The 24655-nt window shown below is 34.2% G+C and overlaps 1 protein-coding gene across 2 annotated transcripts in view; it reads left to right on the top strand.

The window, feature by feature from the left end:
• LOC139966290 (uncharacterized) overlaps positions 1 to 24655 on the top strand; it is a 67795-nt gene that overhangs the window by 9081 nt on the left and 34059 nt on the right. For both annotated transcript variants that reach the window (XR_011792531.1, XM_071969145.1), the window contains exons 2-3: positions 19429 to 19488; positions 21668 to 22519. Coding sequence is in view for 1 of the 2 variants with exons in the window: in XM_071969145.1 (XP_071825246.1) it covers positions 21892 to 22519 (628 nt within the window). In the remaining variant the exon portion in view is untranslated. The remainder of the gene's footprint in view (positions 1 to 19428; positions 19489 to 21667; positions 22520 to 24655) is intronic.

The raw sequence follows: 24655 nt of genomic DNA, 5'->3' as shown, positions 1-24655 counted from the left end.
AGTTTAGAATACATTCTTTGAATACTTTGAACAACAAACACTTCTCCCTCTAATTCATCATTAAAATTTATAAAAAAGTTGACATAGTCCAGATATTTTGGAACAACATCATCATCGTTCATTGATTCAGAGAATCATGATCAAACATTACATTTCGGTTTCGATGTACTTCGGATAATATTTTTTTTTATATATTGTTAAGATAATTGTTATTGTGAATATTGTTATGATAATATTTGTTATCATATCTGAGTCGCATTTTATGTTTTCTTCTGATGGCTTACTGTGGTAATAATTAACGACACATTAAAATAAATATTGAGCAAAAATGTAATTAAATTAGTGCAGTTAAGATACTGTCTTTCCTGAACAATATCTTCTTTTTTTTTAAATTTGAACTAAATATCACAAATTAATGATTATTTTAATTTCATCATTCGAATCTGACATATTTGTCGCCCAGACAGATTTTATTACAATAAATAGTGTTACGCATTATCATGCAAGCTCAAACTAACGGTAAGCCATGCAAGAACAAATTCATTTTCGTAAAGTTGACGATTTGCCAATTAGCTTGAAATTGAAACAGTTGAATTGATAATTGGTATCATAATGGGTTTACGACATTAAACAGATCTGCACATATTCAACACAAAATTATGAAGTTGACCACAAAAATTCCCCAAAATTTCGAATAATTTCTGTATTATATGAAATGGCGTGAGTCAACTTCCTTGCGACGGAAGAAACAATAAAGTTTGAGACATTTTAGAGATTATCTGAACACATGTTGAGTTTTAACCACGATAATTGAAATGTTGGAATTGTATAGAATAAGTAAGAGAGGAAGGGCAAGCAGGTTTACGGGAAAAAAAAATAATAATAAAAAAAATAACAACATTGATCAATGTTGAATACAGGATAGAAGTTAGTAGGTCCCAACAGATGTTCCCCCTTCTCCCTTTCCCGTCCCGTGGAGGGGGCCTTACCGGATACGTTGAGAAGTTCTATCTGTTTGTTAATCTTTTTGAAATCTCTTAAGATAGTATAGTAAATTTTGTCTCAACTTTTAACTTCAATTTATCAGCAAAATTGTCAATACTGGAACCCCAGCTTCATACCCAAGCCACACACAGACACATACGAAAGTACTGTGTTCGTATTAGCTAAGTACACATTTAACTGCAAGGTTCATCACATTTGTGAATTTGAGACCAGCTATATATCCGACAGTGTTTGTTCCACACCCTGTACTTAATATTATTGCTGTAAAATTCTCGCCTGAGATAACTTTCCACGTGGTTCTAATAAATTTCATCATTATTATATGGGTGTGAATTTTATGGCATAATCATCGTAAATGTCAAATCAGAATTGCCTCATAAAAAATATTTAATTGCCGTTGCTCTTTACTGAGCTGCATGTAGCATTGCCAAATATTGCTAGTACCCTGTTGTTGTTTAACAAATTGTTTATTTGAAAGTACGCCATCTATTTGCATTCGGTACATAGAAGCTTTGGCGATATTTAGCCTTACCTTATAGACGTTGCTCGGGTTGACACAGAACACGATATTCAAATGTGTAACTTCAGTTTACAATTAAGAAGTACATGTGTTTGCAAACACATTGTATTTTCTTTCTGGCAACATTATCTGCACTGGGATCACTGATCTGTACACAGTGTACAGATCAGTGACTGGGATTCTACAACATACAATGTTATGCCTATTCACAGACACATCTCCTTTCACTATGCTTCATAACCCAGGTCCGTCTATTGTTTTATTCCTCTAAAAACAACAAAATGCCGCTAGAGTAACATAGTTAGTATCATACGCTTATCTAAACATATAAATACCATCCAATCGACAACCGTGATATTGTTATTGCTGGTCGGAAAAGATTAGAAAATGGATTTGAGTTAAAAGTTTTAATTTTCAATAAACTATCGCTAGAGTTTAGTTCCTATGATACGTTCATCCATGGATATATTTGCACCGATTCACAAACAAGTTACAATTGATGTTGTTGTTGGTAAAGACAAATTGAGGAATTAAAAAGTATAAAGATTTGTTCTGTTTGTTGCTTACTCATAGAACCCATATCAGGGATGTTCCATTAGACCGTAAAAATCGCAGTTTTAACAGTTAACTTTTCTCGTTTTTACCTCAAATTTTAGTATGTTACAAATTACTAAACATTTTAGCTAGGAAACGCAACTTTTAGCATTGGACTCCTTGGGATATCATGCCTCAGATCACCTTCAATTTCTCCTGATATTTTCCCCCAAAACATGAGTTCAATTAATACTGTTACTGTAATATTGGCGTGGCACCGCAAAGAAAGGCTGCTCACTTGATACGTGGACCAGTTGTGCGAAACTGAATCGATTTGTCAAAGCCAAGGGCTGTGAAACGTCACTTAAGTTCTTCTTTTATGTATGTATGGAAAACAATGTTTAGAAAAAACGTTTCAAAGTTAAGAAACACCTCAAAATTGTGTATCTTTAATTTTTACGCTAGTGGTTATCTGAATTCACGCCTCAGTTTAAAAAATGCAATTAATTTGTGATGGAATTATTTCTCTCGTGTGACTTCCATCCCCAACGACCAGTTCGGTTTCAGAATTAGATCTATAATTTCATCGCTGTTGTTCAAATACATGCATGTGTGCTTAGAATATATCGTTATAATGTGAGAATTAAGTTGAATGATTCTCAAAGGGTAGGCGATTTAAAACCTTACATTGCACTATCATAACATAACGTTCGGATATAAATACTTCAGAATATTAATCTTCAACATTTACATTTTTTCTATATTTTTACTGGAGAAACTTTGTAACCAAAAATAACTGTATTATTTCAACTAAACTATCTAATTCGCCTATGTAGAAACTTTTTTTTTCGTTAGCCAGTATAAACGTATATTAATGTAACGTATATTAACGTATATTTACTTATATTGACTAAACAGAAATTAACATATGATAACAATAATCGCTAAACGGCGTTGCTATTAGACGCCAGGTCCCACCTCACCCACTCTCGTCCCACTGCCCTTCCTAATTCATCTTAACAGCAGTAAGAACTTTGAACGATTGGAAAATGTTAGAAAAAATGTTTTGATGCTATGTGCGTGCCGCTATGTGCGTTCCGTGAAATCATCGTTCAAGTGTGTAGCCTTGGCACCTACATATATTCTATATATCTAAGTGACTAAGATTAACAGCATTCTTATTTCATAAGTCGTTATTAAGACACCTGTCGACTATATTTCATGTGCTGAGTAATTGCTTATTAAATCGGGGGAAAATAAAAGTAAATCGTCTCAGTTGAGAGTATAAAGTAATTACGGGACTAACAACAGATTAGCCGCTGATGGTAATCACTCTTCTCGTTAACAGCTGTTAACTCACATAACATTGCAATATGATGAACTTGTGCAGTATGTCTATACGGCTATGGGATTTGCTTATAGGTTAATAAGCATTTTATACATTCACAACCGCCTCTGTCTAGTGATATGTCTACACTTCAGAGCGTCGCTCGAGATGGAGCCGAGTGCCCACCCCCCTGCCCCTGGGCACCCCTCATCCGTTCTCGAGGGCCTCTACGAGGTGAACCGGGCCGGCGTAATCAGAAATATATTTCGGCTGCAAGAGATGATCTGAAAAGAAACTTGTCAAGACCGAGGATCAAAGTTTAGTGTAATTTAAAGATCACCCCATTCACAGAAGCGCGCTTAGGCCCGGAAATTGTTTCATTACCCAAATTCGTTGTTGCTTTCAAGTTTTCAATAAATCATGTTTGGCTAATAGTGTACAAGAAGCGTTGTGCATTCATACCCCCCCCCCACACTCCCTTCTCCACCAGCGCCCCAATTTTTTCACCCACTCTGACCCTTCTAAATACATGATATAGACATCTAAGGGGTATACTTAATAAATATTTCCTCTGTTTAAACCGCTCTGTCTGTACAATGCGGGAAGGGTAAGAGTAAGTTTTTATCTATATATAGAAATTTATAAAAGAAATTAAACAGTCCAGTATGATGCCACGGCATTGTGGAATATTCAACACAAAATATACTTCCATGCAGTGGACATTGTTAAAGCAGCTGCTTTGCGTGTCTCGTCTGTTAAATGTTAAATTCCCAATGTTATATGTTGCAACCTCAACCAGCTGTAGGTTTTGAGGATATGATAGATATTTCGATAATATTCAAGACTGAAATATCATATCATATCATAAAATATCATATCATAACATATAGCTCAAATATTCAACTTTTGTGTGAAATAATGAAGGCAAATGTTAATGTTCGATATTTGTAAATTTTCGTCATAATCGATAATATTTCTATTTGTTTGTTTGTTAGTTTTTCGTTCAAATTTCACAACGTGGAATGGAAACGTTGGTGGAAACGTTCTCAAAAGAAAATTCCTATCCTGAAAAGACACAAATTCTCGTTTAATAAACTATAAATAGTTTATTCGAAAGGAAACGCTCTTCGGTACCCAGGGCAACGTTTTATTTGATGTAATGAAATTTTCAAGAAATGGATAAAAGCACAGAGGACATAGATTATATATTGGAGTACTCGGAAAATGGCGTTTAAATAATGAATTCAAATATTCTATAATGTTGTTTTTTTCCACTTAACTATTGCGTCATTGCATGGCACATGTGATAACTGATCAATATCAAATTTTCATGCTTAAAACGAAAAATTGAATACGTGGTAAATTAATAATGTATATAATCTAATTCATTTTACGTTCGTTATACCGGGTACTTATGGAAGTGATATTATAATCAAGTATACCAACAAGCAATTTTCTCAAAATTACAAAATACTTGTAACTGTTTGATTAGTTTGATAGATTATATGATTTATTTAAAAAAAAATTGGGAATGAAAGATAGATGAATGGAATGGAATCAGTTTGAGCATCGTAAAACAGTAATGTGTCATGCGCAGCAGATTGGTAAAATCCTCTTATGAGATAACTCGCGAACGCAAAAGATCCAATGAGAACAAAACAGAAGAACATGATCAATGTCAAATGAATTTTTTTCTGATTAGAATGAAATATCCTTCATTATCAGTAGTAACACAGTCTTACATAACCATCACACAAGACAAGCCGACAACGCTCATTACAATTTTACCATAGTAACATAGGGAAATTCGTAATAGAGCAATACAAATTTGGAATGATCTATCACAAAAGTTGAAGTCTATACCTTCAAAACCCACATTCACCAGACATTTGAAAAGAGAATTTATTAACTCGTACTAGTATTATATAATCTATTCATGTATCCATCTCAGTATCATTAGGATATTATTACTGTATATTTAATCCTTACGTATATACTGTATTATTTATATTTGTACTATATTGTACTGTATTTTCTTTTCTTCCAGGGAGTCTCCTACTTTGTTCACTCTTTTAAAGACTTTGTAGGAGACTTCCTTTCCCATTGTACACAGTTGGCGATAAAACAAATAAATGAATTATTATCCATATCGTTCTTAATAATAAACACTTTTTTTGTCATGTGGACCGGTTCAGCGAAAACTGCACTCCATTTTGAGAAGTTGGAACATATGAATTACATATTTACAAATTCAGTTGAATGTAAGTTGAGTTGCTCACTGACATCCTAGTTGCAAAAAAAAATCTCGTTTGTCTTTCTCAGAAGATAACTTAAGACAAATTGGGCTGAAGTGCTTAGTTTAACGTAGAAAGAGACGATGAAATTAGGTTTTAAGAAACAGAAATCGATAGCAAAATATTAACTCCTGTGGTCTTGAAGTAAAATATTACTTGACAAATGGTGTCATATTTCCTGCTTTGAAGACCAGGTTTTTCAAATGATGAACCTATTAATGAACAGCAGTTGACAGAGTTATCAACACTTATGAAGCAATGAACTTATTACAAAAACTGAGATGATTAATATCTACCGAAATAATCCTTGGTCTGTACTGATAATTTCTATATGATTGGATCCATAACTTATCAACGTTTAACATTTTGCTTCAAATATTATTTTAAAGTTGCGTCTATAATTGACTTCGCCACAGTCTTGTTGTTACCGTAGACAGAAGGTGAATGAATCATAATATAAGTGGAAAAGTTACTTGTTGCTTTAATCTGACAAATTAGCACCAGATTCAACGAAATTATAGACAAAAAAAAAAATCAAAATCAAAGATTTACAAGTGAAGAAATGAGAAAACATAATACAATTTTGTCTTTGGTTTACTGATTATATTTCTATTTAATTATCTATGTACTTGATTAGTCAAATGGTTAGTCACAGTTACAAACTGCAACGCAAAATGCAACTTTCACAATTCGACGTCGTTCAATGCGTTTGAACACCCCGGTAAGAATTTTTATCACAAATCCCTACACTTTGATTTAGTCCTTAATCGTTTTCCGATCAATTCATCAGACCATTAAAACCCTCTAAATTTTACCCCTATTCCCCTCTCTCATTCTAAACTCATTCAATTTGCCTTCCGTTTTTCCTTCTTTTTTTCCCCCCATTTCTTTTGGATTCCGAGACTGTTTTAACTCTTCTCAAAGTTTCTTCACCTGTTTTTTTCCCCTCCTCTTTTGCGGGAAGCTTCCTTTCCCCCTTGTCCATCGTATTTGAAATACAACTTCGTTGTTGGTGACCGGTACCCAAAGAGGAGGAGGAGGAGGTGTGAATCACTTGATCATGGCAAAATTTATATTTTCTTCTAATTAACCTAAACAATCGTACCACTTTTGGCGTCATGATGGCCACATCTTGCGGCCGGAGAATGTCAGCAAGATATATGAGGATGGTTTAAAATTATTTGCGAGGGGAACGTTCTGACAGCTCTTTATAGACAAAGGTTTAGAAGTAAAACGCGAGAAAACTGCTATCTCGATAACGCAACTGTGGCCTCGCCTTTCAACCTTTATTTTATCTGTTTCTTGTTTTGATGGGTCACTTCTGGACCGCCCAAGCAATTTATACTTAGTGTTTCTTTCTCCACTAGAAGTTTGATTTATGAATGAACAATTTCTATTTGGCTTCTTTTTTCTCTCTCTCTCTTCAAACTTTGACATCCTCTGTCTCCGTTTCACAAACTTCTTGAATTGTGAAAATGAAAGCGAAGGTTTTAAGATATGAAATGAGGATTTATTTACTCTCTGGACGGAACCCGAATATTATTATAATTATTATTATTATTTTTTTTTACAAACAATGAAAAATAATTTTCATGACGAGATACACAGAAGAATATATTATGAATACGTTCATTTGAATATTTGACAAGTTTGATGCCGACGAACGCATAGCTGATGTAATCTGGAAAAAAAGTGTTCTTAGTATATAATCGTTTCAGAAGTCATTTGCTGCTGTAACAGCTACTTCGGGTTGCTTTTAGTAAATATTTTGTACTATTTTAAATATTTTATACAATTCGAAACATAAATCCCTCAGCAATGCAGTTCATTTGATAGTAAAGTTCCACTGCAAATAATCTCCCACCACCTCCCACCTAAAAAAAAAAAAAAAATATGGGATTTTGAAAAATAACATGTGCTATTCATGCGTGTGAATCATACGGATGTGAAAATGTGTTTTGGACAACGAAATGTTTGAATTGAAGGGAATCATTCATTACTGACTATAATATTTATTTGAAGTAACAATTTAGCAAGTATTCTTAGTTTGATCGTCAACTGTTATTTTATTTTTATTTTGTTTTCGCTATTTTTATGTTTCTAAATATCGAAAAATTATCATAATAGTGTACAGTAAGCCCTGCTATAGATTTAAAAATAAATCGAATATATATTCGCGTAACAACATCTCTACAATCATGACTGCATAACGAACGCTAAACCTTATACATTGTCAAAGAACTTAGCTCACACGCGGTTATATTTTTACTGGCCACTACTACTTTTTCTATCAAACAAGAGTATACAGTTATGAAAGTAGGAAACAGTTAACGTTTGTGGTCTCAAAATAATATTTTTTTTATAAATTGCAAATGTGTCCCTTTCTCCAGAAATGTATTTATGGTTTGTTACAATGTTGTATACATGAAGCTAAATGTTCAAACTAACTTTGGGGGTTTTTAAAATTAGTTTATTATAACTATTAGTAATAATCCTTAACTTCATCAATTATTTCACTTCCAATTTGTCCATATAGTATAGTCTAAAACTAGTCTTGCCCCTTCAGGTGTTTTGTATGTGTGACAGACTTATAGTGAAGCATAAGACATTTGTATCGGGTTATATAGCCTACATGTGTGGATCTGTCGTGGAAGGCTACCACGTGACCTGATTGGAGCTACATGGAGCGTATCGATAATAATTTAAAGGTTATAGGTAATGCTATATATCTCATATGTTGGGGTATGATATTTCGCCATGACACGTATCTGACTTCAGTAATCTTGAGTCATCTACGTAAGAAAGCAGTTGACATATTTATTACACCTTTTGTCTCATCTATGGTTCTAGGCTTCCGTTCGCTTAGTCTCCCACGGGGGAAGGCTAACGCCATCTTGTTTTCTTCTTAACCCGATGAACACGGGGCATGTGCGTAGGGAAGTCTCTGAGGTATCTTGTTACTTTTGTAAATAGGATGCATACGCTACACAATATTACATTGTTACTTTATAATTGTTTACTATCGTCGGAGTCACGGAATATAGTGCTGATTTTTTTTGTTTTGGGTTCTTCGAATTGGGTTAATAGGGTGAGTTAATTTTCTTTCCAAGTAAGTTTACTTCTCTTCGTAACACACCTTATTCCAAAGAAGAAAGATAAATGTCCATGGATGTTGTCTATTGTATCTTATTATCAGTTGATAGTTTATGTGAAAATTAAGTAATAAAGAACTTTGTAGGTTTAATATTATAGATCGAAATTTTTCAAAACTAGATAGATATTTCTTTATCAATATGCCAAATACCATGCTTGCCTTTAAAAATATACCAACCGACACTTTAATGAATAATATCCATTAAATTTACCGATATAAAGTTATTCTCGCTTGACCACCCTGAATACCACTTGCTTAACACAATTATATATATGTGTATATATATATATATATATATATATATATATATATATATATATATATATATGTATATATATATATATATATAATATATATATATATATATATATATATATATATATATATATATATATATATATACTACTTAAACTAAGCCTTAGAAAAATATGTTAATATGCCAATACTGACCACCCCCACCCCCCCTCCCTCTCACATACACATAGACTTTAAGATAATATTTCAGATTGCTTTATTACTTTCTTTGACATATCTAGAACATTTAACTCCGAGATTGTTTTTTCTTGTGAAAATAGGCAAGCGAAGGCAAACTTCTTATTACCAGCAAAAGTATGTGTTTTCGAAGGTTTCAAGTTGTAGGGATTAACCTCATTGAGTAAAAGGAACTGGTGCAGATATGACAAACGACAGACCCTGTACAAAAACAAAAACAAACAATAATAATAAAAATCATTATTTCTGTGTGATTTATGGCTAGTAACGATTAAATTATTCATAATTTAATGAAGACAACGGTTCATACACCCCTAGGAGGAAATCAAAATCATCCGACTGGTATATAATTAACCGTCGTGTACCTCTAACACGATTATTAAGAATTACATGAATTATTAATAATGACGAAAAGTGTAAACTTGATTATGAGTTATTGAAAACTCGAATTTGTTGTAATTAAAGAAACAAAGAATATCCTTTTTTGGGGGGGCTTTTTTTTATGTAGTTAAAGTTTCATGTCATTATGTAATTATGTCATTTTCTCTCAGTGGTGGGTTTGATGGCTAACTTGAGTATTAATTGATGTATTATTCGTGTCATAACATATGGCATTCTTTTTAATCTGTTGAATTGAAAATTCCAACAACATGAATGGTCTTTTCCAGTTGAATCCATAACTCGAAGTCCTTATTCCAGTCAAAATCGACTTTTCATAATCTGATTCTATATGTAGGTCCCTTTATACGAGGTGTGGAGATGGTTCATAGATTTAATTCTCAAAGTTCCAGTTTGATACATTACTCTCAAACATCAATGGAACAAACAACATAGGATCGTCCAACAGAAAATATATACCTTTTTACTATTGCAAGAAGAACGTTTATTATTTAAAACCTGTTGAAATTTCACGCAATTCCTATATTGCCATATTGTCGGGGTATTGATAGTTGGAATTGTCACATTTTGTGCAATAAGTGACTTGAAGCAAGCAGCAGTGATATAATAGTTTGCCTGAGTATCCATTTATCCATTGTGGAGGAAGAAGCAGGGAGGGGCGGGGGGGGGGGGTTGACGGGGGACGGATAGATCTCGACATTTACAGGTCAATATTCAAGCCTCGTAATATCTGCGAGAGAACAAAATATGAAAAAAATATGACACATTTGAATTGCAATTATTATAACGACTCTGTATTTGCGGTTTCTATTCAGTTATATAGGCCTATTTCTTTTCTTTTTTATCATGAATGAAATATGTTAATTAATCAATTTGATTTTTATTAAACTTGAGAACTTTGCTACAAATTCCCTTTTGTTGCTCAACCATAGAAAGAAAGACGAAGAGCTTGGGTTCAGTAAAATGGGGGTGGGGGGGTGTCTTTGTTCTGGTAAGGAGGGTGGTCTCTGCAGGGAGCAGCCACTTGTACAGGCATCTGTGCATAGAGCGACATATTTCCTGATTCGTGTAAATGTATTGGTTTATAGTCAAATTTCCGAGCAAACTGAAATTAAAACACTGGTTCAAGAGAACGTTTCTTATGCCACTTTCTTGTGAAAATGTGTGATCTAAATTCTTTGGCATCGAATAATATGCCATAAAAGGGATTTTCTGGTGGCTAACGCTGACTGCTTGTCAGCTGACTGATAGTTGCTGAAACGTTTTCGCATGTTTAGGTCAAATCCACATTCTTATAGCCTTTTGTAGCGCGAAGATATGATTTTCTTTTGTTAATTTGTTAATTTGTTGATATTTTGTAATTTTGTATGCATCTAGCAACAGGATAGTCATCAATGATGTCATCAGAACAATTGAAAGTAAATTTTCTTTGTTTTTTCTTATTTTGTTATAATGTTGCAATCATCTATGCACAGACAGAGAAAGGTTTAATTCTACAAAATAGTTTCATTTTGATGAATTTTTAACTCGGTGTATGGTTGATTAAATGTCACCTATTTGAACCCACCCATATCCCACGCCAGACGTCTGGGATATCGTCAACATAAATGTGCTTCATAAACCATACTCACCGGCTGTTGTAATCTTCTTGTTGATTTATCATTGAGATCCAACACATTTGGAATGTTTGCCTATCTAGCAACATTCTCGGTAGTTAAGGACAAGATACTGAGATAGGATTTTCAACTAATTGTATGAAATAATTGTCATCTTCAATGTAAGTTTTACGTGCCCCCCCCCCCCCCCCTAGAATATCCCTTGAACATAATCAGGAACACAAAACATGCTGATTAAGAAACAGAGCCAATATGCGGAAACCGATGACATAACAAGACACTGTTACTGGTACTCCCCCTATGTGATATTGAACCTCCAAAAAGGTCGTACAGATTAGAGATTTCAATGTCATTCCTTTCGGCCAACATGCAAGGCTTTCAAAAACTAGATTTTAACATTGGATACGCTGTCCACCTTACCCCCACCCTACATTATACAACTTTACTAGACTGTGTGTTTCATTTGAAAATATTTTTACCCTTCATTTCGTCAATGGACCGCGTCCAATCGGCCCCTCGTGTTCGGGTTAGAAATAATAGATAGTATTTTAGGCAAATGTCAATGATTATCTTGTGTTCTGTGTTGTGTTTCATTAACTATTGCTTAATGGGTCTTTAAGGCCATAGTAAGGTGCGACTGTCAAATAAAGTTAGTTATCGATAAACGAATGTTAATCTTAGTTTCATGTTTAATTCTAACAATGAAAAGCATGGATAATGATGCGTACGCATATATATCAAGGCTGCAGTCATTATGTTATAGCGTTATGGTTATCACAATGGAGATTATAAAGGAGCGTTATTAAGAAATAAGACTCAATTTGAAAAGGATAAACCATCAAGGGTGGGGTGGGGGAGGGGTGGGTTGGGTTGGGAGGGCTGGTGGGGGGTGGGTACGGGTTTGGGATTGGGACTTGAAGGCGGAATAAATGATGATATTCCGAAGGCAAAGTCCATTTACCACTTACATACAGACAGCATAATCAGATAAATGGGACAAGATCATGATGTTGAATATTCATGAGTGTGATCTAGAATAAATTATAAGGAAAAGCAACACGTAATTTGCATTGAGGTCAACACAAGAAGTAGCTTTATCCCTGCGAAGGTCAGATTACAGTGACTAAGGTAGATTATATAATGTTTACATGGCTGTAGACCGAAACATTACAAAACAGTTTAAAGGATGTTTAACTTTGTTTTTGCATACAAGATTCAAGTCAGATTATTAATACTTTTATCAAAAAATAAATATTATGCAAAAGTGTGTGTACCTTTCTGGACGACACGAACGATGTTTCACGTTTGTTTAGACAGGGATATCAAGTCGCCATAGTTAGTGGAGTTAAAAAGATTTTGTTAATTTTTTTTTTCATTAGGAAGTGTTGTAGAGGTGGAATGAATTTAGAACACAAATTCGTGTTAAATTTCCCACAATCGTTTGGTACAGTACTCGACCGTTAAAGAGACGGTAATACAGACTAGTACTGAGTCCGCAATGGTACTCGTATGTTACCATGGTTACTATTACTCGTATCCTCCTGGGTTTGTATACGCGCACTATTACTGTGTGCATTTTAAATTTGCACGGTAGTAGCCTATATCCTAACCAGTGATAGGAATCGACATACTCGTGTTTGGAGCAGGGTTCTTTTTTTGGTCATATCAAGGGCAAGTGTACTCTTACATCGTTCTTATCATGTTGTACTCAGACTACAACTTACAAGTCTAGTATAACAGGAGACATTATATAATCTGCTATCATGTACGATTCCAAATCGTAACAAGTAAACGACGAAATTATTCGCAAACATCAATATTTAAAAAAATTTCAGCAAATGAAACAGTAAAGTATCATCTTAAAATTTGTGGGACACATTATTTCCGGAATATTAGCTCCCATTTATTGATCTATTCGCCCATAGCAACACCACAGACAGGCATGCGTCAACGTGCTTCAACACGTTGACCAGTTGTGCGAATTTTGGTAGTGACGAGGATTTCAAACAGTTATTGTCTAATAATAATTCTTTTATTTGTTTTATCGCCAATTACAATGGGAAAGGAAGTCTCGTATAAAAGTCTTAAAAAGACTTGACAAAGTAGGAAACTCACTGGAAGAAAAAAATGAACAAATACAAATAATATATAATAATAGTATATAATAATTTTTGTTTTTTGTTTTTTTGTGGTGTATGAATCTTCAATAAGTGAATTTGAGTCAAGAAGAATTAGGCAAAGTTTCGTCATGTTTCCTATAAGCTGTTTTTATTGATTTGTTTCTTTTCTTTTTTACTTTGCGTAAGGGGTAAACGGAATAATTATTTGTTCTTGTTGACCAGTTGTTTGAAGATCTGTAAAGACTTGATTGATTTCTTTGCGACCGTCTTTAAATCCTATTCCTGTGGCATGAATATTCAACGAGTTAATGAATTCAGAGGAATTAAGCAAAGTCACGTATTGTCCTATAGTTATCTTGCTCTTTAGTGGTATGATTGTGGTAAAACTGCATGATCTAGTGCTCACATACCAAATGGATGGCTGTATCCTTAAAATATGGCTCACCTGCAGACCAACATAACAACATCAACCGAAACACGTTCCTCTTATACCACAGACGCAAACATAACATTACTAACAACTTTATGTTTCTAATAATATTCTGCATATAACCAATATCATGCAATAATTACATCATTTTCGATCCTCTAAATTAAGATATATTATTGCCTTAAGTACCCTTCAAAAGACAATATTTAAACAGTCTTTTAAATTAATCTCATTTTCAAAACATAATGTAACAACTAACTTGAATAAAAACGTTTACTATTAGCCCACTTAGACGCTTTGATGAAAAATAAAAAGTAAAAATTACAATAAAAATTAATTATACGTTGTCCAGACGACCGAGCGAACGTTCTTCAAAATCTCAAACAATTTAATCTGATATGTTGAAATTTATGGTTTTAATTTTTAATCCTTTTAGTTTATACCCCTCATCTAGTCTATTGGTTAAGTCTATGACATAAGTTTTGAGATTTTTTGTTTTATCCGTTACATCCAAAATACATAGAATTTACTTTGAAAATGTGAAGACATTGATAAAATTAATTGGTGTACGTAACCTGTGGGTGGTGGATAGCACCTGCTTAGGAGTCGTACCGCTGGCTCGGATTTCGAAAACATTACGTGATCTTCCGCAGCCGTTGTGTCTGACTAGGCTCGTTTTATTAGTCTTTTTACTTGGTTTTCATGGAAACACTTAATCATGTGTATTTATAACGAATGAAGAACATGGTTAGTCATTAAGCATGTAGAATGGAAAAAGATGAGCCATTTTAATCTACTTGTTGATGGTAATGTCTACAGATTTGGTTAACGCATTGTTTTATCATTAACGAGTAATCTTGTTACTGACTGTACTTTAGTTATAGCATGTGATAGTGATAGCTCTATTTTGATTTGTGCTTTTTCTACAGGGGTAATTATACTTTATGTTTGCTTATGATCAAATTATCAAATTTCAAAAGGGCAAAATGTCAAAAACAAACCTCGCAACGCTTTTACTATAATACAAAACAAGTTGTCATTTTTCTATCGTAATCGTCAGAGGCGACCAAGAAGTGTTAGGGTTTGTGTTTATATGAGACCATAACACCTGTGTTGAAAATGTTAATTATCGGTTTCATATATAGCCTATATAGTTACAGTTATATTAAGATGCTGGAATCGACAATTATTGCATTAAAACCTATTTTTCAATAGTTCATTAATTTACTTAAACAGAGATTTATCTGAATATTTTAACTCCCAATTAGATTGCAATAAATATATTTGAAATGCCCCAAACTCATCGTATTCCGTGATTGAATAACTTACTTAGGATTACCCCAAAAATTTGAACATATTCGACAAACATCTTATATAGCCTTCTTAGAAATACTCTAAATTTGAACGTATTGGACACACCTAAACACTTTATATGCAGTCGGTAATCGCAAGTTGTTAACCTCTCCCAACCCCTCCCATACCCCGCTCCCGTAATGCTTAGCTTTTGATTTGATGATTATTTTTTTCCTGCGCTATTTTTGCGCGGGGTGGGGAGGTGGGGGCTATTATGTTAAATAAATCATTTTGCATTATTTTGTCAAAATTCAATTGTTTCCTTTCAACAAACACTCCATGAGCGGGAAGGAATAATTAATTTTGCGGGGGGGGTCACTTGTTTCCTTGCAACGAGCATGCCAAACCATGAGACAAATAGGCTTGAGTAAGGTTAAGACACATTTGCACATTGGCGAATTCGAGGATATTAAGTATCACGTGACAAAGTTATTTAGATCAAAGAGAAATAAATGTTTAATGATATTAAGTTTGGTTAGTAAAAGTTCAAAACTTCCTAAATATTAAACCAGATGATTTCAACATCTGTAAGAACTCTATGGAATTTATATATAATTTATAATATTTTTGTTTAACAGTAAGGTACAAAATTTGTACAAATACATATTTGTATATATCAATATTAATATTAATATATATGTGTATATATATATATATATATCACCAATAATCCAATATGTACACATTATGTTCAATGAGTTATTTTTCGTTCAAAATTCAAGATCGATTGCAAACGTGACGTTTAGTCTACGTTTGAAAAAAAAAACATTAGTGAAATATTCAATTTTTGCCTTTCGATTACGATCCTAACATAAAAAGCTGATATAGTTTGATTTTGATAATTTTTTGTCGGCCAAAACATTTTTTTTTTGCCTTTTTACGACACCATCCAAACATGTTTATTTGAGATATCTTCGGTTCATCCTCTTCATTAACTGACATAAGAGTTTGCAGAAAGAGATAAATTACCCGTGCAGTTCGTGACTCATCCACGATGCGGAATTAATGAATTAATCCATTTTATTAATTTACGGTGATCTAAATAAATTATATAAAACTTTCACAAAATTAATGATATCTTTTTTTTTTTGCTTTATGAGTATAACTCATACCTTTCCCCCCCCCACCCCCCCCCACCCGAATTAAAAAAGTACTTAGTGTCATGAATAACATGCAAAATTTATCAAGGATTATTATTATTTTTGAAAAAAATAATTTTGGCCAAAAAAAGCGTTGGGTTATCTTATCTGTTTTCCTTTAAATATATATATTGTGTTTCTTCTTTTTTTCACTTTTAATAATTCATATTTTGTTATACATGTAATGTTCTGACATGGTTGGTCGTGTAATGACAGGTAAAGAACGGAAGAAAATTGAAAATATGAGAGGAAGAAAGAAAAGAAATTGCAGTCAACAAAAACAACAATAAAGAAAAACAAAAGAAAAGGAATGAGGGCAGTTCCTCTTTTTGATGATCGTTTAAGATTAATTAAGATTAAATTAACAATTTAATTAATAAGTATAGTATTTACTTTGAGATGTATCCTCATTTCTCTATTTTATTTATTTATTTATTATCTGAAAATTGCCAAATTAAATTGTTGATAAAATTTTGAACCAAACGGTTGTGTTGTAACAATAAAGGACTAACACTTCCCTAATTTAAGATGCCTCTAATGATTGCAGCCTGATACAAACGTTTTACTCGCCAGCTGTGAAGGTAAAGCCGATAGTGATAAGAATAACGTTTTTAACCTGGTAGCCAAGCATTACGTATAGGCCTATACTTTATAGTTTACCGAACCACCATATAACTACTATTCGTATTCAAATCTTATTTGAAAAAAAGAAACTACCAGACTTCAGTCGCTTCCATGTTAATAAGACATCCGTTCCCAGGTTATATACCTAGGTATTACGCCGCGTGATACCGCTATTCCAGTTTAGTGGTTTTACTATTGACATACGAAAGGAAAATATAATAGCTTGATATTCCTTATAACAAAGAGGGGGGTTAGTGGGGGGGGTGGGCATGCTGTAACAAAGTATTTTAATCCCCTCTTCCTTTATCTTGCTATGGTTGAGATGTACATGTAACCCTTTGATTTGTGAGATGGTTGTCGTCGTGCTTCTGTGAACTGAAATTAAGTATACAACAGAACTGCACAGAAAACACGTTCATAGCAACAACACGTGAACGGGAAAAGTGAGTTTTGCGCTGTAATAAGGTGAGATGAAATCACCACCCCCACACCCCTCCCCTCCCCCGGGCAAAGTGAAAAAGAAGAGAGAAAGAGAATGACATGAACATTTTGCAAATCTGATTTCTTCATTATTTGATATTGCAGAAGCATAACTGAGATAATGTGTTTCGTATGAAGGGCTTTTATTGACGGATATTCTGGGGGGGGGGGGTAGGGGGCGATAGGAGGTTTAACCTAATTACGCCGCACTGCTCGCTATAAACGTGTGTATCTACATGGTAAGCCTTGTGAGACCTATACAAGGGAAATATTGTGTGTTAATTGTCTTGAGCATATGTGCATATTGGTGGGTACGAGGAGGGGGGGAGGATAAAATTTTGCTGGGTCGTCACACCATTTCCCCTCATAGGACATGAATGAATGAATTGGTGATTCGTAGGTATGTGGCCAAACTTGTACTGACTTCACACGACCACCTAGTACTTCCCCAGTCAGACATGGAAAATACGATGAAGAAATAAATCAAATTTATTAAGCCTCCTGGACATCTGGGAACGGATAGAGCGAGCATAGGCTCTCACTAAGTGTTCTGCAAAGGCTAGGGAAAAACATTGGTAGGAGCATAGGGGTAGTAGACAACAAATCGAAGTTTCACCGTAGGCCTACTATAAGATTGAGAAATGTGTAATGTGCTGGATAGACAGGTATAGGAAGCTCAAACCTAAGGCCTTTATTTATACATTACACTTGTCGACCGATGATACATGGGGGTGGGGGTAGTGTTGGGGAGGGGGTATCCAGAGTTGGCATATTACATGATTCTACTGATTACACTTAAGGTGTGACATCTCATTTATATCTCTCTAGAATGAAAAAAAATGTTTCATTGTGCCCTATATGATTACACCCTATTGTGTACATCAGCAGAGTTAGTTGCTAATTATCCGCCTTTATACAGCTTTAAAAAAAAGCTTCTTTTGGCTAATTTTCCACTTCATTTTCAGCAACTTCTTGTAACATTTGTGATTTGTTCAGTTTTGTCTGATTAGAGCATGCCATTTTACTGTATGCATAAATTTACAGAACCTCAAGTAAACTAACGTCTTGAGGATCTTTCAGGTCTATTTTCTACATTTTTTGGGGAAGCAATATTGGACAATGCGCTCCATTAAAGTGGATTTCAGATGAGCGAGCACAGAAGGGCGAAAACACTTTCAAAGTACTTTACAAATCATTGGTATTGATGACGTCATCATAATGTGTAAAGAAATCGTTCCGTGATTCGCCGCGGTACCATCAAACATTGATCCCCCCCCCCCCTTAACCATGACTAATCACGGCAAAAGTTGTGATAGTTGTCCAACTTCTTTTAATGTAACGAACTATACAAGTATAAATTACAAATTATGAGATATTAATCAGTCACTGCTGAAATGCCTCTGGCTATAGGCAAGACGAGAGTGGTATTGGCACGATATTCACTAAATTTATTACTAAATTTATGATTAATATTTCTATTATATTATTATTATTATTATTATTGCTGTTTATTCTTCTTCGTATTATTATTATATCATGAACACGAAGACAAAGACAATATTTTACATGAAAATATCTTGAAGTAGAATTGTTTTCCAAATCATTTCCCCAAATTTTCCGGGATTATTTCTATAATTTGGTGCAAATAAACAACACTTTTGTGTTATATTCGATATACTTCAAACTGGTCTTTCTTTGAGATTTGTAAATAACCACAGACTTACGTGGTCATACCAAACATATAACAGTATATCTAGAATTTTCCCTTTACTTGTAATATTTGATTCCTTGTCGAACGCGAAAAATGATTTTTGGTTCCAACGATTGCTACGGTGTCTTTGAGAGTCGTCTTATCGAATGAACGCTGCAGTAATAGATTTAAATTTGATATTTGGATATACTTTATTAAAAACAAGAATCGTTTTCTATTTTGCATACTAGGTCAAAGGTCATCTAATGGATGTCCTTCACCTTTGACACTTAATCTGTGGGTCCACTGTGGTGAGTAAAATCAATCCTGTAGTTAGTTGGTCATGATTCACTTTAGTAGGCACGAGAATTATAAGGGTTTTTGTGCAGGTGAAAGTTCATTTCAGGTCACCAGAGGTCAAAGTCTGAAAACGTTGTTAACACGATAGTTTCCATAGTAAAGTTAGACGACGTACATAGTCTATCCGTTTGTTCACCATGGTGAATAAAGCAACTCTTCTAGTTAGCGTACTTATGCATGGATCATGATTTAGATTAGTATACAAGAATCTTAATGGTTTTGAAAAGGTTATTTCAGGTCACATGGGAGGTCACAATCTAGAAGTTGAAATGACAAGGTTTAAGTACAAGAATCCTAACAATTGTTGTAGAGGTCAAAGGTCACCGGTGGTCACATCTAGAACTAGAACTTGAAATAATAAGGTTTAGTAAGTATAATAAACCTATGGACTATTGTAGAGGTCAAAGGTCACGAGGGGTCACAATCTAGAACTAGAACTTTTAAAGTGAGGTTAAGTAAGTACCATGATGCTATCGATTATTGTAGAGGTCAAGGGTCATGGGAGGTCACAATCTAGAACTAGAACTTGAAAAGTAAATCTTAGTAAGTACAAGAATCCTATTGATGTTTGTAGTGGTCAATGGTCATTGCAGACTATCAGAGGTCAAAGTTAGTAAACATGTTAATTCAAAATTGAAGCTCAGATAAACTTCATTTGAAATTTATAAAAGCATGTAAACATGACTACTCAAGGGTCAAGTCTTTTTGAATGGTGAAGGAACTTGGTGTCTAAGACCATAACCTAGCACAAATAGCCATTTGGCTCTCTGATTGTACAGAAATTCTGTCATTCATAAAAGACAAGAAGAAAATATAATTTGGTTTGGTAGTGCTGTAATCCGCCATATATACTTCAATAGTGACTCTTCAACCGAGACGTTTTCAAGTTCAATTTTGATGATGATGATGATGATGATGATGATGATGATGATGATGATGATGATGATGATGATGATGATGATGATGATGATGATGATGATGATGATGATGATGATGATGATGATGATGATGATGATGATGATGATGATGATGATGATGATGATGATGATGATGATGATGATGATGATGATGATGATGATGATGATGATGATGATCATGATGATGATGATGATGATGATCATGATGATGATGATGATGATGATCATGATGATGATGATGATGATGATGATGATGATGATGATCATGATGATGATGATGATGATGATCATGATGATGATGATGATGATGATCATGATGATGATGATGATGATGATACACAGTATGCTCTTAGAACAAAAGAAAACAATACCAACATCAAAGAAAAATACTCAAGTTAAAGGAGCCAAGATTAGCATCAAATTGTATCAGGAGAACCAATGGTGTGTGGTTTAAAGAGACTTCGTAACAAAACTAAGCAGTTTGTTGCTTGAAATTAACAACAAAGCACCACCAAAGAAAAAAGGAGAGGGGTGGGGTGGGGTGAGGGATGGAGTTGGGGTACAAAAGTAACCAAAAAAGGTAAAAATTCAATTTACATATTTCGACTGTTCTAGATGTTGGCTTTTGAGACAAAATTGAAATGTATCTGGATCTTTGAAGTTTTCAAAGAACCTTTAACTTAATCTGACTTTCTTTAGTTGTGAAGGCTTAATCATCATCTTTTGTTTTCAGACATAAAAAGTACAGAAAAGCAATGCATCTAGATTAGATTGGTGATCAATTCCACTGTTTGAATGATTTTAAAATGAGTAATATAAACTTAATTTTTGAGTGCTCTTTATCATCTGTTAAAATTTGAATAAAAATGAAAAATATACCTGTCATCTTTCTTCCAAAACTGTCTTCCCCTCGTTTGGTATCTTCCACTAAAAAAAAAAATCATAAGATAAGAAAAAAAAAGAAAAAAAAAACACTCTAAACGTCAAAATTTTCTTGTTAAAATTCAGAGGACATTTAATGATCAATTTACTTGGAAGTGTAGGTGATCTTCTTGCTTATTAAAAACAACAACGAATAGAATTTGAAGTCTGAGACTACCATTAATCACATTTTTCTTATATAGTCGTTATAAGCGCACCTTGATATCTTCTCTCCCTCTACGTTATATTTGCTTTGTTTGTAAATAACCCACATGTATTAATCATATTGCAGGTAAACGCAGCGCCGTCGTCTCCAAACCCCGGCGAGTTGTGATCTTAAGCTCTAATCTGATTGGTTGTTTGCACAGCAACGTAACGAGTTTGTCCTTCGCGCCATCTTTTTGGCAAGGCAGGCTGAAAACCATCTGTCTTGACACATTGGTAATTTTCGTCGGATCGTGCTTACCTTAGGGCCATAAAACGAGGCGCTTAACAGGCCACAAATCACCTGTTCAAATGAGTTCGTACTTTTTGAACTCACTATTTACTAAATACCAACCCGGCGAGGCATGGTTTCCAAGTGGCTTCGAGCCCGTTACAAACACAGGGCGAGGAGGGAAATCAGGCGTCGTTACAGGTGACCCTGGCGGTGGCTGGCGGTACGGTCAGACACTGAATGCAGCCTCGGGACATTTTGCTACCTATGAGAACACAGCGATGGGCCAGGGTGGTATGACCAACATGGCTAGTACGGCGGCCCTAACAGGCGGTTATGCAGCCTACCCTTCGTGTGCTTTTAACCAAGCTTATCCTCAAATGACTTTCCAAACGGGATCTTACCAAGACCAATTCACCGGTTACACGGCGAGTGGATACCCTTCGCACCACGCTGCCCTACCCAACTCATGGAACGCCAGGGCGGCGGCGGCGGCATGTTCTAACCAATTTCATTCGGGAGAATTAGATACCACACATTTCTACGGTTCTTTGATATCGCACGAAATAGCTCAGGAAACAAAAGATTTAAATCATCACCATGGCGTCGCATCGGAAAGAAAGAAAGACGAAGAGGATAGTGACATTCAGGACGATGAACAAAAACCGGTGTACAAAGGGCCTGTCTTTAATTGGATGAAAATCCCAGGTAAGTTTGAACAAAAACAACAACAATTATATTACGTTTTGCAAAAAGAAAATATGTTTAAATATCGTAGTTTTAAAAAGTGCGAGAAAAGTAACTCATATAATTTTATCTTCTTAAACTTCCAATTCGATAAAATATGTTTCATCTTAAACTGAAAAGTGATGATACAAAAATTTTTAAAAAAAATGTAGAAAGGTCATATATGTTTCATCTTAACTCAAACCTACTGATTGATAAATCGAAGTTAATGAAATACGTGAGAAAAAAAATGATCAAGTGTCAAAAGTATTATTAGCACGATTTCGCTTTTATCAGAAGAATATGGCTGTCATATCAGTATGATATATTATTTATTTCTTATAGACATAAATCTGTATATCTTACAATTTTATAGAGTTAATTAATAACTGAAAATAAGAACAGTTGTGAAATAAACTTGTAGACTTTGATATTCCTGTGATAATAAGGACTGAAATTTGTTGTACATTTGTTTAAAGCAAGAGATACAGAGGTATAATTTGAAGCTTATTAATCAATTACACTTGTCATTTAGCCTCTGAAGAAGAGCCTGCTAGGATCGAAACGTCAGGACAACTTACGTTTACACATAATTAATTACACGAATTATATGCTTCGACAACCTTTGTTGCTTCGACCTAAGTTTCCAAATATATTCACAACTTTAACACAAAGTTTTGAGATTGACGTCACATTGACCAACACTGTGAACAACTATATTATAAAGGTTCAAAACCACTGCAATTTCTTTTTTAATGTTCATTATGGGACTTCAAAGTCAATGGTTCATTCATTATTCAATACCCCTTCTTTCTAAAAAACAAGAAGAAAAACTGATTTCAAGTTTACGGCAAAGTTATGTTGTTTGTCCTTTTGTAATAAAGGAGGCCCTATGCGGGTTTATTTTATTAGTATTACACCTTTAAGACCGCTTTAACTGGTAAGCAAAGCATAACTGATTATTCATCGAACGAGAAAACATTTATGCATGTATAAATTGTCCTACCAGCGACTAAAAACTGGCGACTTCCTTACCAACGTTAGCGGCAAAAGATCTTAAGGCATACTTTTCCTAACCCTCAAATTGATGAATTGTTTCATTATTACAAAGGTTTATGATATTTCCGTTGATGACCGCTGAAATCTCACCGGCTGGGTCGGTTTAGATGGTGATCATCTGCAAGTTATTCCCCATCTAGGCATTTGGTATCTATCGTCGATTTATCATCAAAATTAGCTAGGTCGTTTTCATATTTTGAGGTGAACCGTAAGCAATTTCTTCGATATAATATCAAGCGTGGAAATATCCTTCGCTTATGTTATGATACGTTACTGTATACTTCCTCGAAAATCGTCGGTTATTTTTTTTTTGTTAGGGTGTAAAGGTCTATTTGGTTAATGCAGCTGAGTACGTCGTGGATAACGCACTTAACAATCTATTTTGTTTTTAGCTTGCCCACAACAAAACATGTGAGGTAGAATTTATCGAGAGAAAAGAGTAAAAAAATGTTTACCCTTTGTTTTACTGTTTTCTCAATCACATATTAATATTTTTTTAATGTCACTATTAATCCATAAAAAAAAACATCATATATACGTAATAGGTACGAACATGTTTTTGCTGAAAACGTGCCTGCTTGTGTGAATCCACAACCCTCCACCCCTCTCCCTCCCCTCCCCCCTCATCCCCCTTCACTTGTGTATAACCCTCGATCATGTAAGCTTCAGTTGTTATAACATTTATTTCTAGTTTATTAATTGCCTCTTTAAAGGCAATGTGCCAATACTTCCATCTGTATATATTTGGCATGGATCCCTATTGAAAATGTGCATTGTTTTATTTATTTTTACTTTCTATTTCAAATTTATTTAAATTTTATGACTATTACAAGCAATTGCACGTTTTCAATCAATGGGGTGATACTCTCTATTGGTACGTGATTTTTTTCCCGGTTTTGAATAAATAACTAACATGTGTATGTAAAAACCACTTCAAACTTTAACTGTTCTGCTGTTATTCAATTTCAGACTTTTTTGTTTTTTTCCAAAGCTGTGAGCTCAAGAATTGTTTGCAGATATTGTGTTCTTTTAATGTCGTTTAACTAATGGATTCAATTT

Source organism: Apostichopus japonicus, chromosome 4 (genome assembly GCF_037975245.1).
Source record: "Apostichopus japonicus isolate 1M-3 chromosome 4, ASM3797524v1, whole genome shotgun sequence".
NCBI classification, from domain to species: Eukaryota; Metazoa; Echinodermata; class Holothuroidea; order Aspidochirotida; family Stichopodidae; genus Apostichopus; species Apostichopus japonicus.
This window is presented reverse-complemented; position numbering and strand designations above follow the sequence as displayed.